This window comes from Bactrocera latifrons, unplaced genomic scaffold, assembly GCF_001853355.1.
Source record: "Bactrocera latifrons isolate USDA-ARS-PBARC rearing strain unplaced genomic scaffold, ASM185335v1 scaffold_31, whole genome shotgun sequence".
In the NCBI taxonomy this organism is placed as follows: domain Eukaryota; kingdom Metazoa; phylum Arthropoda; class Insecta; order Diptera; family Tephritidae; genus Bactrocera; species Bactrocera latifrons.
Window position 1 is genome coordinate 1155236 of NW_017536741.1, and position 24010 is coordinate 1179245.

The 24010-nt window shown below is 39.0% G+C and overlaps 1 protein-coding gene across 3 annotated transcripts in view; it reads right to left on the reverse strand.

Annotated features, from left to right (window-relative positions):
* Window positions 1-530: 530 nt before the first annotated feature.
* Window positions 531-24010, reverse strand: part of LOC108970759 (metabotropic glutamate receptor 2-like) — a 117859-nt gene continuing 94379 nt past the window's right edge. For 2 of the 3 annotated variants that reach the window (XM_018936315.1, XM_018936316.1), the window contains exons 5-17: window positions 17638-17780; window positions 15125-15233; window positions 14840-15008; window positions 14564-14670; window positions 13143-13292; window positions 11622-11755; window positions 9618-9808; window positions 8819-8953; window positions 8445-8607; window positions 7807-8020; window positions 6752-6903; window positions 2969-3149; window positions 531-2821 (exon numbers count right to left, since the gene is read on the reverse strand). In XM_018936315.1, coding sequence (XP_018791860.1) covers window positions 2331-2821; window positions 2969-3149; window positions 6752-6903; window positions 7807-8020; window positions 8445-8607; window positions 8819-8953; window positions 9618-9808; window positions 11622-11755; window positions 13143-13292; window positions 14564-14670; window positions 14840-15008; window positions 15125-15233; window positions 17638-17780 — 2339 coding nt within the window. In that variant the 3' untranslated portion in view covers window positions 531-2330. The remainder of the gene's footprint in view (window positions 2822-2968; window positions 3150-6751; window positions 6904-7806; window positions 8021-8444; window positions 8608-8818; window positions 8954-9617; window positions 9809-11621; window positions 11756-13142; window positions 13293-14563; window positions 14671-14839; window positions 15009-15124; window positions 15234-17637; window positions 17781-24010) is intronic. The other variant, XM_018936318.1, reaches the window with a different exon arrangement.

Genomic DNA, 24010 nt, shown 5'->3' on the forward strand with positions numbered 1-24010 from the left:
ATGTACAATGTATATGCAAGCATTATTTATTTACATGGACTTAAACATATTTACGTAGAAACATTCAACTGTGTGTAACGATTTTTTTTCTTTCGAAATTCATTAGAATTTTCAATATTTCCTTTGCTGTAATCAATTTGCATAATTGATTATTTTTGGCCATGGGTTTGTCTGCCATAAATCATTTCATTATTAATTTATAATAGCTATTAGAACTACGGTTAACTACAATGCTTGTTTTTGCCTTATCTTACATCTCTATGGGTAATTAGTTATACTAAAATTAATTAATTAACCTGACCCTCTAGGAAAAATATGGTATAGCTTTTATGCTTTAATATTTACGGTTATAAATTTCTAGTGTGCTTTATTTTAAGGTATTACAATGTACAATATTATATAGTTTCTTCACTCGAAAGGCATATTTTAGTTGCAAATATACAAGGAAGTTAAAAAATAAAAAAAGTTAAGGGTTTTTAACCTTGAGATAAGGTGAAAAGCTCAAAAAGTTATAACAAATGAAAGCCTGCTTCAGCTACATGCGTTACAACGGGCTTTCATATGTGAAAGCTCTGCTGTTATACATGGGCGCTGCTATGCAACTGAGAAATACTAAACTTTTCTATAACGAATGTAAGCATGCTTTAGCTCTCGGCGTTACAACGAGCTTTCGCCGGTGAAAGCTCTGCTTTGCGGCTGAGAAAAACTAAAATATATTGTCTTCCATTAACGTTAAGTTTATTTGCAAATAAATTCATTATGTTGCTGGGCTCAAACAACGTAATAAATTTAGTTGCCTCTACTGCGTACAGGTGTCACATAAGCACTTGGCCAAGCAATAGAGCGTTTGATTAGGTTGCAGAAGGGATAGTATTGTTATTGTAGTGTACACGATTTATGAAATCTATTATCTTTTGTGGACTTATGCTAGTTGCTATCCCTTTTGTAACAAAATCGAGTTTTTTCATTTTAAAAATAACATTAACTAGACATTTGGTTTGCGCCATAGACTTAACTAACTTAATAATAAAAGCTTAAACTATGTCTCATAACATATATACATACATTGTTACATTTGGCCTCAATACTTAATATTTGGTTCTAAATAATATCACATGTTAGCGTCATCTTAACTATGATTAGTATGCTTACTAAATTTTCTAAAAAAGAAAAAGAAAAAATATTGAGAACAGCAGAAAAGCTCAGAGTTGAGTTGGGAAATCGTTAAGAAAAAATCTAATAAACGCAAAAGAGTTTGATTATTGATGAGCAGTAGATAGTAGTAGAGTAAGTCAAAATAAGCTGCTGAGGCCACAGCGACACGCCAACAAGCATAGTTTTAGGCGCCTCGCTTGTTGCGCACATTTCGTACGAACAGCTGTTAGTTGAATCAATTCTCAACAGCTTAATTAAAAAAATAAATAAATTATTTGTTATTTTAATTTTGGAAGTTTAATAATAAATACCGATTTTATTTCTTATAAACTGGAACTCAGTCTAATTATTTCTTATAACTCTGTAACCAAATAGTTTTGTACCAAAACTGCAAATATAAAACACTGCCATACTCTTATAATTACTCTATAGTAGTATACTAACTTGCTTATTTACAATTTTAACTAACTTAATATACTAAGAGCACAACTTATCTAGCTAAATTCATTGTAATTTCATTGGAACTGCTAAAGTATAAACCCTCTGTGCCTGACTTGCAAAGGCATAACCGCCGCTACCCACATAAACCCTTAAACTTAAATCATAAGCAGTCGGTTATGAACTCTTTGAAAGGAAATAAATTGGACTTAAACTATTTTTTGGTACTTACTTACAGTTACAAATAGATTTAGCAAAACTCTAATGGCAGCAATTCAGCAATTTATTGCGCTGCCTGTATTGCACGCCTAGGGCCAGTGCGCGCACTCTCACACCGGTATGGCGCAGCGCTTTTTGCTGCCGGTCTGCGTGCTGCCGTTGCCGCCATTGCTGCTGCTGTTGCTGCTGCTGCTGCTGCTGGTCCAATTGCTGCCGGTGTTGTTGCTGGTGGCAGTCGTGCGTTCTGTAGCACCCTCTCCGTTGCCGCTGCCATTGTTATTGGTGAGCGTGTGTTGTGTGACAGCCTGATTACCGGCATTGTTGTTGTTGTGCTTATTACACTCACCCACCTTGGCTTGTGCTGGCTGTGCGTCACAGCTTTCACAGCCGCTTTCTTGTCGCAGCACATAATTCATGCCATGTGCTTTCAATGTGTCCGCGACATCACACTGTTCGATGGCTTGTGCGGTTGCTAATGCAGCGCCAGCGCTGACAGCATTGGTTAGCGGCGCTTTGGGCTATAAATTCGTGGTCTCCAGTTGTGGTCGACCGCCATCACTGCACATAGTCGCGCTATCGCTGCAGTTGTGCAGCGCAACATGTTGCTGCAACATTACATGGTTGCTTAGCGCATGCAAAGTTGGTGGCGATACGGCTGTACTAGTTGCCGCACCTGCTGTGGTCGAGCTGGCCGCTGTGCTGGCTGTAGTTGCAGCAGCAGTGGCGGTGTTTGTGGCGTGCGCCAGCGCGTTGGGGTTGCCATGCTGCAATTGATTGATTTTATTATTATTCGCCACTACTTCAGCTTCGCTGTTGGCGGTTAGTGGGTGGTGGTGTAATGATTGCTGGCTTTGTTGCTCATGCTGTTGCTGATGATTGTTGTTTGGCACATACTGATCCGCATAGGGAATCTGACTGTAGGCGATGCTGTCCAAATTGGTGAAGATATTCGTTATTGTGATGGTCTGTGTTGCCATCTCACAGAGCTTCTTCGCCTTGGTGCTGTGCTCTGTTGAAGCGAGAAGGAGTGGAAAAAGAAAATAATATGTAGGTTATGTGCATACTTTCAAAGCGAGTTATGATATGCTTCTTCTTAAAGACAAATAAACTCCTTTCGGATTTGCATATATGTTATTAGCTTTGTTGCTATATTCACCTGTATTTGTTGGTGTGATATGCTTTTGTATTTTCTCCTCTTGCGCACAGGTAGCGGCTGTCACCACGGCGGCCGCCATCATGGACGACGGTCCGGTGCCCGCGCGGTGCATGTTTCCATAGCGCGGCGGCATCATGCTCTGCCGCACATTGCGTTCGGGCCTTATAAGTATTATGTACAGCTGAAAAAAAGCAGTGCAGTTTATGTAAATGCCAATATTAATTTCATAAACAATAAAAAAAACGCAAAAGTAAGTATTTTTTTGGGCTTTAACTGGTGCTCAGTTCATATGAAAGGCTTTGTGTGCCGTCGTGCGCATCAACATGGCATATTCATGTTTAATTGATGTCAAATCTGGCAGTTGACTTGCACTGACACTTGCCATATTTGCCTTTGGCCACACAATATTTATTGTAGATTTCACAAGGATTTGCGCTTTATGTCATATTATGTTTTTGCTTGTGGTCGTTTATCAACAGTTAGCTGACACGTGCCACAGAAACTATTATGCGGGCGGTTTTTGTGTGTGTTTGAATTGAATTTCACAACCGAACTTTGCATACGTGCACATGCACAGAAAGTCATATTTACCCATACAGGCGCAGAGAGTGTCTGCTTTGCATGTAAATCAAATTTGCTATTATTATTGTTATTTTTGTGTTTTTTTTTCTTCTTTTTTTCAGTTGCTAACTCAAATATTTATATGATGGCTGACAGTTGATAGCGTGTCAGCAAATTTAGTTGAAATGTTGATAAACGAATGAGCACTTTTGCTGGTGTGAAACAAATTCGCTTTCAGAATATTCACATTTCGGTGAGAAATATCAACAAATCCATACAAGTTTTGGAAAATGCCTATCCTTATAAGTTTATTTTTTTTTCTAAGCTAAAATGACAGTTGTTTTAACTGCTTTGTAGTTGAAAGTCAGATAAATATTCAAGGCTTCCTTTCTATTTCTTTGTGAAGGTAAACGAATTTATATGCTGGTATGATTCGGAAAAGCAGAAAACATAGTAACTTGAAAATATTTATTGCGGCAGGGCAGCAAATGTAGACTAAATTTACATTTCTTCCATATATTCTGTAGTCGAAAAAGTCTTTTCGCATTTTGTCAACGGATGTCGTTGCGGTCGTACAGGTACATATATTATATCTCCAGTGCTACCCATCACAGTTTGCCAAAACATATAGTGGAAAGTGGTGACACTTCAGTTAACAAAAAATTTAATTAGTTCGACGAAGTTAGAAACAAAATTACAGTTGATCAAAAATGAGTGAAAATAATGAAAACACCTCTATATTTTGAAATTTTTGTATAAAAAAGGGAAGAATGCACAGTAATGTGAGAAAAATGTTAGCTTGTCAACAAAGTCTTGCGGTATTTTCGCAAGTTGGCGCTGAGAGCGCGTAGTTCTGGTTTTATTCGTCGCATCGGGTCACGCGATACCTTTTTGGAAAGCTCAATTCACGCGCTAACACGTGTTTGATTGATTGCCGTTTCTTTTAAGTCGTTCGTGCGTTATAGCGTCGCAAACATGGAGCAAAATAAAGAGAAAATACGGCATATTTTACAGTACTACTACGATAAAGGCAAAAATGCATCTCAAGCCGCCAATAAAATGTGCAGTTTATGGACCCGATACAGTTTCCATTTCCACCGCACAACAATGCTTTCAACGTTTTCGTTCTCGTGTAGAGGTGGTCGAAGATGCRCCACGCTCCGGAAGGCCTGTCGTCGAAAATTGCGATACAATCGCTGAATTGGTCGAAAGAGACCCGCAAGTAGCAGCCGTAGTATCGGTCAAGAGCTGGGCATGAGTCGCAAAAATACCGCACGACTTTTTTGACAAACTAATATCATGGCCCAAGGGTAGTGGAGCTCAACAAATGGTCGCAAAGCCAGGATCGACGCCTCGAACAGTTATGCTGAGTGTTTGGTGGAATTGGAAAGGAGTCATCCACTACGAGCTGCTCCAGCCTGGTAGAACGATTGATTCTATGGCCAGAACTGATCAACAGAAAGGATTTCGTCTTCCATCAGGGCAACGCTAGACCACAAACATTTTTGATGACATGGCAAAAACTGTGAGAGTCTCGCTTTGAAGTTTTGATGCATGACCTTGCACCATCGGACTTCCATTTGTTTCGGTCAATGCAGAACTCCCTTAATGTGGGACAGTTGGCTTCCTTTGAAAATTACTTGTCGCAGTTTTTCGCCGAAAACCGGAAAAGTTTTACACTGATGGAATAGTGTCTCCGGCTTTCTTCACCATATCTTCTCTATATATTGAAGATCTTTGTCAATTTGGCCAGTTGTGGTTTGGTCAATATTTGATTGTGGTATATGTCTTCTTTAAACTGAACAGGACATCAGGGTCAGGGTAGATGGCAAGTTTTGAGGAAAATAAATACAATATACTCATATGTGTCAGGGCAAGTGCTGAGGGCCACATATAATATAATATCACTTGAAGGCAGTTTAAGGTTGAATTAAACTGCATAAACTAATTTCCACGAAATTATACAAACTTTTTGTGCGCTCGTAGATGTTGCAACAAAGGTTTGCCTTTAATTCTCTAATTAAATCATAGCTAATGGTGTGTCATGCGAGCAGCTGAAGTCAAGGTAATAGCAAATATATATTTACCTATATGAATCAGTGGAATATATGCAACATATATAACATATGCTGGCAATTTTAATAAAACAACTTTGCAGTATTTACAACAAAAATATGAATTTAATTTGCATAAATTAAATTGTAATTATTTCATTTCGTTTATTTTAAAGCTGGTATTTGTGTAAGAGAATTGCTTTGTTGATATAAAAAAAAAATAAGTTTGCGCAAAATAAATATTTACAAATATGAGGTGCTTGTTTCATGCATTTACATATATTTAAATTAGAATTAAATTCGATCATAATTTTTTTTAGTGAACAACGAAAAAGAGTGAGTGAAAAAATTGGGAAAAGTTTCCAAGCAACAGAAAATTAATAAATAAATTTGAGCTGTCAAATGAAAAAAGGCGCAAGTCGCTTGAAAATTTGTAAAATTAAAACTTATTAGCGTTTTATATGCATATAATATAGGTACTCAGAGATAATATTGGATAGTCGAAAAAGTCTTTTCTCCAGTGCTACCAAAAAATATAAAAAAAAAGTTTAAAATTTGATTAAACATACGAAAAAGTTTTCCGTCTGCCCAATATATTTATAAACACAGAGGCTACCAACAAGAACGGTGTGATGTTAAAATGCAGTAAAACGCTCAAAATTGTTCAAAATGGAGTTGGTTTTTTTTTTTTGTGGTTGTGTTGATAATTTTACGACATTTACGCGTCGCCAATCTTTGCATCCAAAGTCTTCGTATTTAGTTGTAAAAGTTGTAAAACAGGTTTTGCTAGAGGTCGTTCGCGTCGTTTGCATCAAATTCTGGGCAAAATGTCGGTAAAAATCGTGTCATCACGCTCGCTATTGATGGTAACGGCATTTTCAGCCTAATTTCGAAAGAATGAAGGCCCGTTGAAAACGTAAATTAGTGAATATTTTGAAAAACGTCAATTTGCGTAATAATCTTGGACAAGTTCCAAGCGTTGTATCAAAGTGAATAACATAACAAGATGAAATGGCAAACAAAGTTTACTATAACCCCAAAAACAAAAGTGGCTGTCACGAGCTGTTAAAATCACCTCATCCCTATTGGTAGACGCTATATACTTAAACACACATGCATTTTCCGCTAATGTCATATCGATCACAATATTAAGTTGTTTCTCACTCACCTTTGGCGAGAATAAACACGCCACCGTAACGCTCGCCGACAAGCTTATCGTCACCGACATCGACGTTATCCTCAGCGGCACATGATTGGCGGTGCCGAAGTAAAGCGGCACAAAAGCCAGCCAGATGACGCAAGTGGTGTACATGGTGAATCCTGCGTTGATGATAGAGATGATGGAATCGGAAGAGAGCGCATTGGTTGAAAAAAAACAGAAAATGTACAGGAGGCGATGATCGCAAGTGATCGTAACGTAGGCGAGATGTATGGGCATGCGAAATCGCCACAGGTGTTGGACAATTATTGTTTTGTGCAGTTGAAGTCGTTTGTCCACAAGTGGCAGCGTCCAGTGCAGCGATTGCGAAAGGGAATATGACCAAATAGAATTATATTAATTAGACAATTTTTTAAGAGACAAGTAGTCAAATATTGGTGATATCGCGGTGTGGCGGTTGCAGCGGGCCGATTTATAGGGAACCAAAAAAACAAAAAATAAAAAAAAAACGTAGATGAGAAATGTTCTATGCAACAACTGTGTTGAAAACCGATTTTGAGCCACAGATTTTTAAGACGCAGGTTGCTTAAGGGTTTCAAAAATTTATTCGTCAGCTTTTGAGATATTCGAATGAATTTTTAGGTGCATTTTGATATTCTACTGCCAATTTATTTGTCGGAATCGGGGAGATCGGAGAACTATATCTTCCATAAAATCGATTGCTCAGATTTTCCAAACTTAGTCTTAAAAGTCTCTGGCTCGAAATCGGCTTTACATCCACAGTCTCTTCTGCAAAGTTTTTCTGAATGATTCATAGAACATATCAAAGGAAAAATCGCATTTACAGGAAAAAAAATCGACCCGCTCTAGTGGAGGTTAATATACCGATATGAAATGGCAAACTTCTGCCACGCTTTACAACCGGCAAATCAAATCACGCATTGTCTACCAATTACAACCGTTTAATTGATTTGGTAAATAGCTGCGGTTTGAAGTTGAAAGCGCGCTAAAGTTGAAGCTCTGAAGCTCGCCAGACGCTCGTCAAACTCGCGCCAACTACTTACCGATATGTTTGGACTCGTTAAATGCCTCTGGTATTTTGCGCGTTAGCACCGCGTACACCGTGCAGACTACAATCAGAACGATGGGATAGAAGAATGCGATCATGTAGGAAGCGTCGATGTACGAATCGCAGACGAGCAGGTTATCCTCGCGTGTCGGATGATGGTACATGGCGTGCGACGGTGCAATCACCATCCAAACGCCATTAATGAGAATCTGCAATGGCAGCAAACACGAAGGACGGGGAGAAAATCACATAAAGAACGGTCATTAGTAAAAGGAAAACCGAATGCAGTTCTAGTTGTATGTGTGTGTGTGTGTGTAAATATGTAAACATTATTTTAATGGCAAAGTAAAGCGCTATTGTGTTGATGAATGGCGCGGCGGAGCAAAAGCAGCGCTAGAGAAAAGAGGTAATGGATGCTACTAAGTGCTTTTGTTCGCGACATAAGCAAATATGTGTGAGAAAGCAGTGCGAGTGTGTGTGTGAGCAAATATGCGATGTGGCAGCGTGTTGGTTGCATGCAACATGCCAGCTGTAGTAAGCCGGAATGTGGCGAAGCAGCTGCTGCGTCGCGGAATGCTTTGGCGCATTTATTTTGTGCGCTCTTGCTGCCATTGTCATCGATTTCGCACTTACTTGTATGAAAATTAGGAACGAGCAGATAACTAATTGTGACTTGGGACTTATGAACGATGGTCGTTTCGCTGATTGTTTGCCCGCTTTGAAGATGCGCGCTATGCGGTTGGTTTTCGTGAGCAGCGCGGCGTAGACAACGGTGAAGCAGAAGCCGACGCTGAAGCTGGCGGAGATACAAAACGCAGAAATGCAATTAACAGTTTTATATAATGCATTGAAATATTTTATGTTTATAGTTTTTGCATTTTTTTTTTATTTTAATTTTTTTATTTTTTTAGTATTTTTTTTTAATTTTTTATTTTTTTTACTTTAATTTTTTTTTTACTAGTAAAAGATTTCGGTATCATTTAGCGCAAAGCTCTTTGGCAACTTACCGTTGTATGGCGCACACTATGTTCGTGGGCTTCAACACCAAAGCAAATGTAACGGCATAACACATTAATATGCCAGCGAGTAGTATATAGCTGAGCTCGCGGCCAGAGGCGCGCACAATGGGCGTGTCGTTGTGGCTAAGGGAATTAAAGGGACGAGAAAAATTGAGGAGTGGACAGAGAAAATGTTTATTAAAGGAAACAAAATTTCAGTTATATATTTTTGAAGTAATAATTCACAAATCGCTCTATCTCTTTAGCAAGCGATTAAGTATTTCTTGCAAAATTGTAGAAATGGCCGATAAAAATAAACATAACGTAAATTGTCATATTTAAAGCAACTCGGCAAAGCATATCGTCCTTTTAATTTAAAAGCAAACAGCGAAAATCAAGCCAAGACAAGGAGAAAAATTTCGAAAAATACCAAAATTGCAAAAATAAATAAATAAACAAAGAAAATGAAACACAAAAAATTCCGGCGCTGATGAAAAGCTTGAGTTGCCCGCTCTACAAATCGACAAATAAAAAAAACAACTTAAGTAGCATGTTGGCTTGGCAGCAAACGAAAAAAAAAACAAAAAAAAAAAAAAAAACAACTTAAGTAGCATGTTGGCTTGGCAGCAAACGAAAAAAAAAACAAATAAAGCAAAAACAGGAGGTGGAAATAAACAGAGGCGAGAAAACGACAAAGAGCAATCAATTGTTGACATTCGACAGTTGGCAATTGACACCGTAAATAAAAGGATGCAGAGAGTGAGTATATGTTTATATGTATATGTATTAGTGCTTGTTGCACACTTACCGCACAAACACGCCAACAACAAAGAGCGTGACCAAAATGCCGGTGGCACTGAAGGCCATCGCGCCAATCGCCCAAGCTGATTCGGGTCGCAAGTATACTTCCGGTATTGTCTGGCAGAGCTGCTTGCTGGCATCGGGCAAAGTGCCCAATTGGCAAGTTAGGCACTGTGTCTCATCGATGGGATGGCGTATCTAGACGAAGTGTTGTAAATATGTAATTGAAAGACAACGAGAAGGAAGCTGTCAAATAAACGTTGCTACTATTTGGAATGTAACAAGTGAGGCTGCAATACTTGGCAATCGGATGCGAGTTATTAATAGTTTTGCAAATTTTTATATTGCCCTGCGCTCAATAAATTTTCGTGTTTAGTTTTCGGAAAAAAAAAAAAAATTATGTTGCTTTTCCAAAAGAGTTACTTCAAAAACAGTGCAAAAAAAATTTGTTTTAAATATTGGGTAGTCGAAAAAGTCTTTTCGTTTTTTGTCAATAGCTGTCGTATTTGTCCGGAGCTACAATTCACGCTGTGTTATATCATACAGTGTTGGAAAGGTGAGATATTAAGCTTCATTTCACAAAAAAAAATTTAATCCGCGGAAGTTGAAAAAGCTGATCAAAAATGAGTCAAAATAATGAAAAAAATCGTTATATTTTGAAATTTTTGTTTAAAAAAGGGAAGAATGTCACGCAAGCCAACAATGAATTTGGTGAAGTTTACGAAAACGATGCTGTATCAGTTCGTGTAGCACAACAAGCATTCGCTAGCTTTCATTCTGGAAATTTCGATGTGAAAGATGCACCTTGCTTTCTCGATCTATCGTTGAAAAAGTCGATGAAATTATGGAAAAAATTGACCAGGGTCGGCACATAAAAGCCATCACTTCTCTAAGAAACTTAGCATTCATCATCAAACGGTGTTGAATCACTTAAAAAAGGCTGGCTACAAAAAAAAAAAAAAAACTCGATGTTTGGGTATCACATGAATTGCCTGTGAAAATTTAATGGATCTAATGAACATCTGCGATTCTTTACTAAAGCGAAATGAAATCGAACCATTTCTGAAGCGAATGGTAACAGCAGACGAAGAATGCATCAAATACGACAAAAATGTGCGAGAAAGATCGTGGTCCAAGCGTGGTCGCAAGGCCAGAATTGAAAGACTTTGTCGACTACACAGTATTTTCATTTTTGTGACTAAAACTTGTAAAACTAGTTATAAGTAAAATAAGATATAAAAAGTTTGGCTGCTATTGGACTGTAAAACTTAAATAAACTTTTATAAAGAGAAGGATTTTTCGGTTGGGAACTCCACGGACAAATTTCCATCGCAATACCGTAACTAAATTAAATATTGATGCGCGTCCAAGCACTCAACTCAGCTCAGCTCCTAGCAACGCGTGTTACCTACTTCCAGAGTTTTATTTCAATATTTTAGCCAAAAAACTGCGAGCAACTATTTATGCAGAATATTGCAAAATTCCACTTCTTCGCTTCTTTTACCCTTTTAAAAGAGGTTGACTCAGAAAAGCATCGCGCTTTGAAGGCGAGGCGACCTTCGCTTTACAAGCAGCTGAGCGATATTCATGCTTTGCTCAACTGGGTTCAATGAGTGAATTGAATTCAATTTGCTACAGCATAATTTCTAAATCAAAATCCAATTTCCCAGCTGCAGTTGGCTGAAATAAGCACACACACACACAAGCACGCAAATGTATTTGTACAGCGGTATACAAATGTGCTGCAGTAAAAGCCTTACCAATATAAAACAAGCAAATCAATTACTCTACAAAGCTCTTCAATTTATCTGCACAACTCAGCGGCAGTTGATGGCCCTCTCCGCGCCACGGCCGCTCAATATGGTTTGCGGCTGATCCAGCTGTCACCCTTTCAGGGGCATGCATGCGAATGCGTGTGTGTGTGTGTCGACTTTGTTTGTGTGCCAATACTGCGCTGGCGCTGGCAAGCATTGCCGTACTAAGTGACAACTGTAAATTTGCTTGAACTTACTTGATAGGTTGAACAATTGAAGCAATGCCAGCAGCAGCTTTCGCCCTCCACATACTTCTTGGCCTGTCCGCGTTCGCAGGGCAAGCTGCAGACGGACTCAGGTGGCTTCGGATGCAACAGCTTAAATTGGACTTCTGCAATGGAAGAGAACAACAATGAGAAAAGAATGAAAATGTGCGACAGAAACAAAGCAAATGAACTCGAGTAAATAGAATAGAATATAATGAGATCGTATAATAAAGTGTAGAGGAGTGTGTGTGTGCGCGTGCTGGCAGAAAAATGTGCAAGGAAGCGAGGCGTACATGTGTATCAGATAAGTTTACAAATGCGGCTGCAATAAGTACGAGCAAATTTACAGCAAGTGCGCCTAAATGCTCTTGTGATGCTGAAATGGATTTGCCATTTGCAACAAATTGCTAGTTGTTGAAGGCTAAACAAGCGAGCATGGAGGTTGACAAATAGGCGCTTAAAGCCGCAAGTTGCTACACTCGCAGAAGATTGTTCGGTTGATTGATAAATAATATTGAATAACTGTTTGCTTGCTCGTAAAAGTGCTGAAAATTATCTCAGCAATATTTAAGAGTAAGCCCTCTATTCAATACTCTGATTAGCATATATTAAGTTTGCATGAAGTTTGACAACACACAGTAGAAAGCGTCGGAGACAATATAATGCGAATTAGTTCCTTAGTTTATGAGATATCGATTTGAAATTTTGCCCCTTTTTTCTTCAAGAAGCTGCTCATTTGTCGGAATCGCTAATAACGGAAATTGTAACATATAGCTGCCATACAAACTGATCACTCAGAATCAAATACTTGTATGAGAAACTTTTTTATTTGAAAATATAACTTTACAAATTTATGCATAGATAATTCTCAGTAGAAATGACATTGTCTCCAACAAAAATTTTGCAATTCGGGTTTCTTTTGCACATAGTCGCCATACCAACTGCATTATCGGAGTCAAATCCTTGTATGAAAATCTTATATATTTGATGAGATATTTTTACGAAAATTAGTATAGATTATTTTCTAAAGCAGTGCTGCAATATGTGAAGAAATTTCCCTTGCCCGATTACTATAGCATATAGCTGCCATACAATCTGAATTATCGGAATTAAATAATTGTATTGAAAAATTTTTAATTTGATGCGAGTTATTATCTGAGGCAATAGTGGAATCTCTGAAGAAATTATTGAAATCGAAGAACTATATCACTGAACTGCCATGCAAACTTAAGGAAGGAATATTTTGTATTTCTGAAGGATATTACACCTTTGGTGCAATCGAAGTGAACGCTTTCTCCTGTTTTACTTTATGATTATAACTGTTTTTTACATTTCAATAAACAGATTCATTAATTTTAAATTTGTTAACATGAAAGGAAAAATTCTGTTTGTGCGCCTAAAAGCTGCAAAAAATTTAAAAACTCTTTTTTTAAAGTGTTTGGAAAGCATTTTCCAACAAAATAGCATTTGCTAGTCCATATCAGTAGCGTTTATTTGATATATTATTCATACCTGTCATGTTCAAGCGCAGCTCACCCTCGTAGTATTCACCCACTTTGACCCAGTGGTAGAGGCCCTCCGCTGACTGCTTGAAATGGATGATGTTGTAACGCGCTGGACCATCGCCATTGGCATCGAAGCGAAAATGATCACCGCTGAGGCCTGGAAAGCGTTAAAAAGGATTACACTTTTAAATTAATTCAAAACAAATAACTTAAAACAAAAATGAACTTATAAGTATATGAAATCAAGCTGGACAAAAACCCAATTGTATCTCTATCATATATACAACATACATAAACAGTGCATGCGCCTGTGTGTTATTTGCCAGCTGTTGGCCGCACTAAAATGGGTTAAGCAATACATTGTTGTTGCTGCTTGTTAAGCTGTCAAAAGTTTTGATGACAATTTTTCATTCAACGCTGCTCATTATTACGCCCTTTCACGCGCGCATTATAAATTCGAACGCGCCTATTTATTTTCAGCGCTGCCAATTTCGCTTATCTGCAATAGTGCCATGCGCAACCGCCGATCAGCTGAAGCCATCAGGCGCAAGCAACAAGCCAGCCACTGAAGAGCGCCAGGCGAAATGTTAAGGCAACGCAAATCTAATCACGACGCACATAACGGCATATAAACTCACGCACACACACACATACCGAGAGCAATTTGTGTGTTGTTGTTCTTTGTGCGACGCTCATTTTTCATTTGTTTATTTGTTGCTTTTGTAACTTTTTAGCGGCAACGCCATCCATTTTATCTCAGCGCCGCACACAGCGCAATCACGCATATTTCGACCCTTTCCAAGCGGACGAGCAATTTTTCCTTTTACTGTTACATTTTCTCTTTCTTTTTTTGCGCTCTTATGATTATAAAATAATTTATTGAGTTTCATTTTCAATTCAATGATGAGCAACGCGGCCACTGGACTGGTGGCACCGGAAGTTGTGCGGCTGCCTGCGCGCGCGGAGAGCGGGATCGAGCGGGCACGGAGCAACAAAGCCAATTTTCCACTTGGATGCCTCGTTGTGACAATGACAATGGGAGCACATCAGCAGCCGCATTAGTTGCAGCAACAGCCAGGGTGTCAGCGAAACGCGTCCTCGCAGCCTGCCGCACACCAGCACGTTGCTCTCACAGCGAAATATTACAAAGTGTCATTAGGGTACGTGATCTAAGTACACATGCCAATTTCCATGTATGCTATGCTTATGCGGAGCATATTTTGTGTGTATGTGTGTGTGACAGCTGGTTTCGTTGCACTGGTGGCATATATACGACTCATACATATAGCCAGATGTACGCTAGAAAGTTGTTACTTAAGTGACTGAAAAAACGCAAGTGCACACTTCCATATCCTTTCTAATCATAACTCAACTATTCTACTTGATTGCCAGATTATTAAATTAGCCCCTCCCTCACATGCTACTTACCCTGAAACTGCACTTTCCGCAAGTATTTGAGTAAGTCGGCGCCTTTGGTGGGTCTCATGGCATCGCAAAGCGAGGGTCGGCCGCCGCAGAGGTCGCGATGCATGTCGCTGTCAATATTCAAAATAAAAAATAAAGGAAAAATTTAAAATTAAATTAGAGCGTGCAGAAACTCGTGGTAAATAGTTATTTTAACAGTTAAACTATTTTGTTAGCTATATAAATAATTTAGTACTCTATTACATATAACACTCTCCTATTTGCTTGAGGTCAACTCACCGTAACGCGTATGCAAATGCCATCACCGCATCGCTCACGAACTGCAGCTGATCCTCGAAGTCTGTGTCCTTGGAGAGACGCTCGTGGGTAGTGCACGTGCTGTTGTAATTGTTGTATGGTGTACTCAGACTGCCGGGATAGCGGCATTGGAAGTGATCCTCCCAGAATTCTATGTAGACCATTGTAGTGAAATAATTTTCAAAAATTTTGCGTTATTGAAATYACGTTGAAGAATTAACTCTATATGGGAAAAGAAAGAAAACAAAATATGCTCGAATCACTTACCTACAAACCATGGATTTCGTTGATTGTTTTCCACCGTTAAGTTTAGAAAGTATTCTTCGAAACCTTTTACAGGATTCGCTTGTGGCTGCACGGACAAGGTGCCCTCAACCTGTAATTGTATATATAAATAGATTTTAATGGACAGAATGGATTGCTACAAACACAAAGATTTGAAATGAGAGCCATTGCTGCATAAGAATTTCAAATAAATTTTTCTGTTTTAAAATGATTTCTGGAATTCAACCCCGTTTCTATATTAGTCTACTTTTATCTTTACGGCCAGTTAACGAGTCCTGAGATATAGATGGCGCTGATTCGGAGCAGTATTTGGAAAGTTTCAAGCGTAAGGAGCCCAAGTCTTTGAGTGACTCCATCATTTCACTCCGTAGTCCAATCGACAGTCATCCGAGTCGACTGTAGCTGACAAACTAATTCAATAGCATTTATTACGTGGCATTATAAGATCGTTTAAAGAACAAAATCGCCGAAAAACAAGCACAAGAAAGTGCTGTTTCACCAAAGCAAGACAACATTCCATGAACTGTGCTTTGAGTCGCTTTTTTATTCGCCAAATTCTCTAGGCCCCCCATGACTATTTTCTGTTCTTAGATCTCAAAAAAGCGCTAACTGGGATGAAATTTTCATCAAATGAAGAGGTGAATACCGACATGAAGTCCTATTTTCAAGCAAAAGGCAAATCATACTACAAAAATACTATTGCAAAGTTAGAGGGTCACTATTATCTGCGTATTACCCTTGATGCGAAGTGGCTAAGTGAGATAAGTCTCCCCCTAAAAAGTCACCACTACTTCTGTGCAGCCGTACGCGAAGTCACAACACTGTTACTCTTCAATACACCATACCAACATAGCCCACACATTTGTACCATATCAGTACAAATCACACGAAAGAACATTCCACATCCACACATGCAGACACACACTTGATGACATCACACACATCACACTGGAGAAGCGAAACCGGGGGTTTTGATTTCAAAAAAGTGAAAGAAGGTGATAAGTGTCAAAGAGGTGAAGTGAGTGGATATAGAATCAGACAGAAAGCATGTTAAATCAAAAAGAAATTAATTTTAGCAAAAAAAATTGTTTTACAATGGTAGGCTGGGGACTTTTTATTTGACTTCTTCTAATAACTTTTTAGCTCCATTAATTAAGAAAGTCAATTCAATAAATTTTCCAAGTTTCAACGCTTTAAAACAAGCAAAACGAAAGTGAAATGCAAGCCGTGTGGGAAAATATCTAGGCTAAATTGCCTCCTGCTTTGTCAGTACAATTTCCAGACATTTTAATAAAATCATGTTCAATAATTGTGCATTAAGTCTGAGTTGAGTTAATTTGAAGTCAATAATGGTATTTAATTCGTCAGTTAAACATTAAATCGATTGTCTGTATGGCTGTTGTTGTCATTTCGATTTTCGATTTTGTAAGAAATTTGCCCGCAACAACAATTAATATCAATTATCTTGTCGTCAGTCGTGAAAGCATTGTGTGTAAATAAGCCACATACGCACCGTTACCCCGTGCGCTGCGTGCTCATGCAGCGGCGACACTTGTAAACGCATTTGTGCGCATATAAATATACGCGCTGCTGTCAGTTTTGCATTATCTGTTTACATGCAAGCACTTGTTTGTGCTCCGAACTACGCGTATCAGATTTAACCATCACAATTAAATGAAATTGTTAATGAGCATTGCTGCGGAAAACCAAAATAAAAAATAATTTTGTATAAAAATATATATGTATGTATTCTTTATGATCCGAAATTCATAAAAAATGAATAAGGTAATGCTCAAGCAGCTATAATTACTTTATCTCTCTGCGAACGTGTGCGGTCATGGGTCCTAGAAGTTATCGCCGCAAAGGCTTGGCGAATGGCAGCTGTCTGCGTTAGCTGGGCTTATATAAACTGGGTATGCTTAAAAGGTTACATTAAGTTGTCTGTCGGCGGCACTCCCACACTTGGAACAGCATTTGTTAGAACGCCCACTCACGTCTCGGCGCTCATGGCTATGTGTATTTGTGGTGTTTGCTCAACTAAAATGTGATTACCACAGCCAGTCGACCTGGTCTAAGTGATTCCGACAGCAATTCATTAATCAATTTGTTGCTCATTCCGGCGCTTTACCCTCACACACACACACATGCATGTGTGTGACCTATGCTCCTAACTTTTAACACAATTTCCGTTCATACAACAGCAATGCACGGTGGAAGGGGCACGAGTATCTAAGGCGTCCATTTGTGTGTGTAGTAGTTTAAGGCCGGCGCAGCACATTTTTTGCTCCCCTTCGCTCAGTCATTCGCTCCCTTGTGTACACTATAACTATTATTTGCATTTATGCTTGTTTTCTGATGCTTGCTGCTGAGGTGCCTTTGGCCAATTGCCATTATAAGTGGTCATATCCTGTGCAGCACTGACGCATGTGCCCTCCCACGCTTAATATACTATAAAAGGCGAGCGCTCGCTATTCATTAACCATGCAATTACTTACCTCCGGCTCATTGCCGTCGGATACCAGGTTGCGCGCACTCCAGCCGTCCGAGCCGATCCACGAGAAGGCACCAGTCGCATTGTTGCGTCGCACGGCGCGCATCACCTCACGCACTTCCTGATCCGAGCCGAATATAATGGCACCTGGAAAAAGAAGTGAAATCCATTAAATGATAGGGAACGACTAGTTTGGTTTGATAAAACTGCTGTGCTTTGTTAAGAGTACGCTAATGCCGCTTGATTATGTTTTCGGTCACGAAACACATTTCGATGAGGATAAAGATAGTTTCAAACGAATCTGCGGTGTCAATTTTAGTGCGCTGACCTTGAAATGTAATCAAATAGCAATGTTATTATAACCGTGGTAACGTTGACAACTTCATAACAGCTTCCTGGGTTGAAATCTGAGGATAAAAATGAGCTCTCGTTGCAGCGAAAGCAAACCTTCTACTGCTTTTATAGTGTATGTGTCGATAGAATAGAAAAAATGTGGGGTCTTACAAGATAAGTTAACTGAAGAATCCGTAAGCAAGCTATGAACCTGTTTTTTTTTTGTTTTTTTTCTTTTGTTTTTGAAAATGGACTTATAGGCTTCTAGTTGCGGTAAACGTTTTTATTTTAAGTGGATTAGTTGAATTCTAGGCTCTACACTAGCAATTTTCCGCTTTGTCTGCACTTTCGTAATTAATTTGAATGCCTCTCCACAAAGCAGAGCATCATTTGATTATATTAAAATTTGAACATTATGCTGGGACCCTGGTTCTGCTTCCTACTGTTATTACAACATTTAATCCAGTTACACGAAAGAGGCTTAGTAAAGCCATCTCATGGATTTAATTTGTTGTTTTCTCAGCGGATTTAATTGCCCAATTGCCTGACTCCTTTTTCTTGTAATTTTGGGGAAATCCAGGATTATGTGCTCTGTTGTCTCTGCTCTTTGGTCGCAAAGACGAAATTGATCCATTGAACACATCCATTGAGTACGCTGATCTATGCACATGACATCTTGTCATTCAGTGATCTGTATAAAATCCCACAAGCTGCCTTAATTTGTCTCTGACAAGAGCTATTACTGGTCGCTTGGATGCAGTGAAACGCAGACGAGGAAATTTTAGACCTGTCACAAAACTGCACTCTGGACTACGGCACGATGCCTTTTGATGTCTTCTATTGAAAACTTGCATAGTGAGGCCCGTAGGATCCTAGTTAAGGAGCATAATGAACTCCTCTCATTTCTCAAATACGTCGGCGACAAGCTTCCGTCAAGCACTGACCGCCATTTCCAGCGGAGTCATCAACACCTTCACAGACTCCCGTCCACTGAATGGCGTACTCGGAGTCAAACCACCACCCATTGCAGACCAAGAGTGCGAGTTGCCTCTAGAAACGAGAGTGATCCTTGAGCAGCTTCGTTTTTGATACTGTAGCAGGTTAAACTCCTGCTTATCCAGAATAGACCCCGACGTATCCAATATATGTCATGCGTGCAATGAGTCTCCGTATGACACTGGTCATCTATTTGCATGCCCTATCAACCCCCTCATCTGACAACTTCGGATATACTTCTTTAATCGGTTCATCAGTAAAAAAAAAGGCATAGGAATAACCCGCGCGAGTTTCTCCAAACTTTAAGTGTACACGTGGGTCTCTATTGGATTAAAATTGCCAACTATACACCAGTTCAAACGAGAAAAGGTTTTAACGTAGCAAAGATATAGGTTTCACCAAAAAGCAATAACAATGTTGCCACAAATATCTGGCGTGGCAAATTTAAGGTTTAAACATGTTCGAAAAACAAATTCACCACAACGCCGCCGCACGCACTTTGTTCCTGCTTGAAGGAAAAAATAATGGAATTGTAGAGCTTTTTTTATCATTAAACCGCCTGTTTGGCTCTAACAAAAAACACAGTGGCAGCCCAAAAGCGAGCAACTTTTTGTGGCAACTAATTTTCGCTCCATTTCTGCCATAGTTCTGCATAGAAGTGGGATATATGGTTAGTTGCGAACACATGGCTTAGCTGGCCAACACAATTTCCGCAGGCGGCTTGTTGCTGTGTTGTTGTAAATGTTTAAATGAATGTACAGAGGCACACACGGAGCACTGAAATGTTGCAAGGGTGAAAAAATTAAGTAAAAATTGCGATATTTCGACTTTAGACAGAGGCGCCGCGAAGCATTACATTTGGAAAAATTGCAAAGTCATTTTCGGGGCGAAATTCGAAGAATGCCAAGAAGTATATGCAGCACACTGCGTGGTTGAATGTGGCGCCTGCCACACTTTCCTGCCTTTGCAACTGCGCGCTGCTCGGAAAGTAGGTTAGACGTGTGATTGTTACGCTTCGCTTGTTCGTGTGTATGCTTCGGAAAAAAGTGTTGATGGCTCAAGAAAATTGTGTGACATATGGGCTTGATGGCTATCAAAGACGCTTGGTACATAATATGACCTACTTTCTGGCACTTTGAGTCAACGCAAGTGAGTAAAGCTAAAACACGGCTAAACAAAGAGGGGAGCACACACACACCTTTGCAGCATTGCGCGAAAGGTATGTCGAAGAAAATGCTTCAAATGCCGTTGCCGCGCAAGAAGTCAAGGAAATTTGCATTAAAGGTAACTAAAAGCGGCATTTATCAGCATTTTTCTTACAATCGTTCCAATATTAACTTTCCCTAAGCGCCAACTCTGCGAAAACATGCACAGTCACTCCTATTTTCAAAATGGATGTTGTATAAATTTTATTTTATCGTTGGCTTTGCTCTACTATGGAGAAAACACTATTTATTTTAGCAACCCCAACGGCAGCTTATGTGAAGCTGATACATTTTTCCTGCTCACAAACACACACACACACATATTTATGCGTTTGGTATGCATACACAGTGTGAAGGGTATTGTAATTATTATCAATGCTACGCCCCAATGCGTCTTAATTGAGCCTTTACCTTTTCTACCCAAGCCGAGCAGTCGAAATGTTCGCTCTAGAACCCATGCGTCCTACGAAAGTAGTTACTATTCTAAGAAGAATTGACTTGATGGAAAATATCAAATGAAAACACTGAAACCTACTTCAGCAACAAAAGCGGTAAAAGCAGCAAGTGAAAAGGTTAATTTTGCCCATAAATCTACATCAGTTGGATAAAAGCAAAGCGTTACAGTTATGTGTGGGGTTGACAGCAAGTAGGAAGCAATGAAAAATTCGTAGACATGAGAAAAACGAAGCATAATAACTTTTGCACTTTTGTGTGTATATGTGCTGGTGCGTGCCTCTATATGAAGGTAAATGGAATTGTAATATCCATTAATAAAATTTATGTGCCTCTGCATATGCTCTTAGCCATGTAACATCAACTATGATTGTCAAAATATCGCTCTAGAACCCATTTTTCATTGCTTCCTAGTTTCAAGAATTTTTTGGAACGATAATAAATTTAATGTTCATAGGCGCTGATGAATTTTTTCTGAAATATTTTTAATCAACTAAATTATGTTTAATTAAAAAGAGTCTCTAATTATGCTAAACTATGGCAAAAATATTTCACAGGAAGCCTTTTGATGATGAGTATGCGGTACGATGGCTTCAAATTTTTGTGCAGGGGTTCGTAACTGAACATACTGAAAACTCACTCTTGAAGAAACTTAGTCAAACTATCTTAACTCTTTTTCGTCTACAACTCATTCTCTATGCAACTTTTGTTGCTTTACCATACCGATTATCTGTTATTGCCGCCTCGTTGCACTTTGAATTTGCTTCCATTTTGAGCTTTTTCTTAGCTATAGCCATTTATTCAGCCATTTTTCAAAGCAACTCATTCGCATTGTCACTTGAACGTGCAATTTGACATAGTCAATGGTTGTCAGATATCTTAACGACAATAAAGGCAATAAACGACACTTTTCGTTTTCTCTGGCGTCTCTATTGGTTTCGCTACTTCTTTGCATTTTGCACTTTAGAATGGAACGGCTGAGTGGCGCGCAGCGGCGATTGAAAAGAGGAGAAAATGTATGAAATGTAGTTTCATTCATACAATATGGAAATGTGTGGTGTGGGGCCTTAGCGAAAGGTGCTCGCAGAAAGGTAGACAATTTGATAATGGTATGCACGATTGCGACAGCAAAGAAGGTGAGACATAGCAAATGAGAAGCATTGAATAGTTGGGGCAATTTTTATTGCTCATAAGATGAGAAATTTATATTAATCTATGGTTGCAGGAATTTTTATTTAACTTCAACTGTATGTAATGCGTGGCAAAAGCAGCTGACAGCAGAAAAGGCTTTAAAAATCGCAAAAGAACCACATGTTACAAAATTCTTAGGCACTTTGAAGTCCTCAATCATTAATCATTTTGCGTTAACCTTCAGAAATCCTGCATAAGTCAAATAAGAAAAGCTGTTGATTTATTGTGCAAAGATCAAGTGCGAAAAGTACTCGACTTTAAAAAATCTCAACACAACAAAGTCATTTCTAACACTTTACAGCGAAGAGCATGCTTATGCTTCTTCTTCAATCAAAAGCATGTACGTATTATAACTTAAAATAGAAATAATGAATTTTTAGCCAGAGATATATTTGTTTTGATATCTACAATTTGCCTCTTCAAATCCCCAGCGACCACAAGTTTCGTTCTCTGTATGCCCCTCCTTCTGCCCCAAGTGTGGTCATGCGCCTTTGCTATCTTAATATTTAATGTCATAAATCAAACGCAGACATTCTCTCTAACCAACTACACATGTGTGCGTGTGCATGTGACTTTTTTATGCGATTTGTTGTAGTTTACTTCTGTTTTACTAAATTGTGGCTTTTCAGTGTGTTTGTGTGTGTGGTTGGTCAGCCAACATTTTGATATTGTAAGCCTTTTGCGCTCAAAGTTAGTTTCCGAAAGTGTTTCACCGCCCCTCACCATTTGTACTCGCCTTGAGCGGTTAAATGTGCAACGCATTGTTTTAATGGCATTTTTGAATTTTGGATTTATCAAATTCTCAGCGGACATGTGACAATAATGGGGTTAATGAATCCAATTATATAACACACGAGTAGCATTTTATTTTAAAGTGAAAAGCTGAGCTGTGATTTTAGCGCGATTGTCCATTAGGTTTACAACTTATTTAAAACACTTTTACTGTTTTATTTGACATAATATTGGATAGTCGAAAAAGTAGTTTTGTATATCTATATAAAATTGTTTGCAGTGTTGAATTTCGCTAGGTTTAGTTAGGTTAGCTCGTAGGATTGATCCAAAATCGATGAATTTCATTTGAACACATATTTTTCTTGTTTTCCTTTGTGTTACCAATAAACTCTTAAAACTCCACCAAGAATTTTGTACTTACAATAAATTTATTAAGGCAGCGCCTTTGCAGATATTTCAACTTCAGTCTGACAAAAGCAGGGCAATGGAGAAGGAAGTGATAAGATGATTCCCGTCGTTTTCCTCCAAATAGCTTTGGCAGGGAGCGCCCGACAAAATATTTAGCCGCACCGCATGAAAATATGTTGGACAGTATCCGGTCAGAATAACTACAATTGCAGCCAAATAGACCTTAATAAGAGCCAGTAGTTCGTATAACCTCACATGGTTCACTTTGGGTCAGAAGTATCTCGCAGTTCTGGTAAATGACCAGCGCCTCGGTGTAACCGAGTACCCATAAGAGTCTAATATTGATGAATCTTGAAGTTGGTGCTAATGAGGTCATGGACTCCTTGACTAGTTTTGGGCGCACGGTCACGGAGCTTAAAGCCATTATAGCCACTCGGTTGTCGGAGTGCATGCAGACCACTCTGAAGTGAGCTGCACTTCAAAGCAATATATCTACTGCTGCTTTGATGGCAGCCATCTGATGGAGAGCTCCAATTGAAGACTCTACCACCAACTCTCCCCTTTAACCTTGATCCATCCGTGAAAGAGCTCACCTCCGCTTAGAGCAGTGGTGTTCCAACGGCTTTGCGCCGCCCACAAGTCTCCAAAGCGAATGGCATTGTGTGGCGATAAGGGCCACTCTTTAAACACGTTCCAACTACTTAGCAAATTTGGTTTTTCTAAGCGCCTTTCACCAAACTCTGACGTCATAACTACGATTTCATAGGGCCAGAGAAACACTTTTGGTGAGAAAGCCTAAATCTTGCTTATTGCTCTCCTACAACACTATAAGACGACAGATGCCTTCCTCACAAACTCCCAGCTGTTTGGCTTCCATAAGAGCTTTCTATCAAGGATAAGACCCCTGTCCACCGGTTAAAGCTTAGAGTTTCCCAATGAGGGAAGAGTATATTCTCCTAATAAATAAAACTAGCTCAGTTTTATTTGGATTAAAAAAAATCATCATCTGCGTAACGGACCTCATTCTTTAAGTTCTTTCAAAAAATTAATCATTACTTG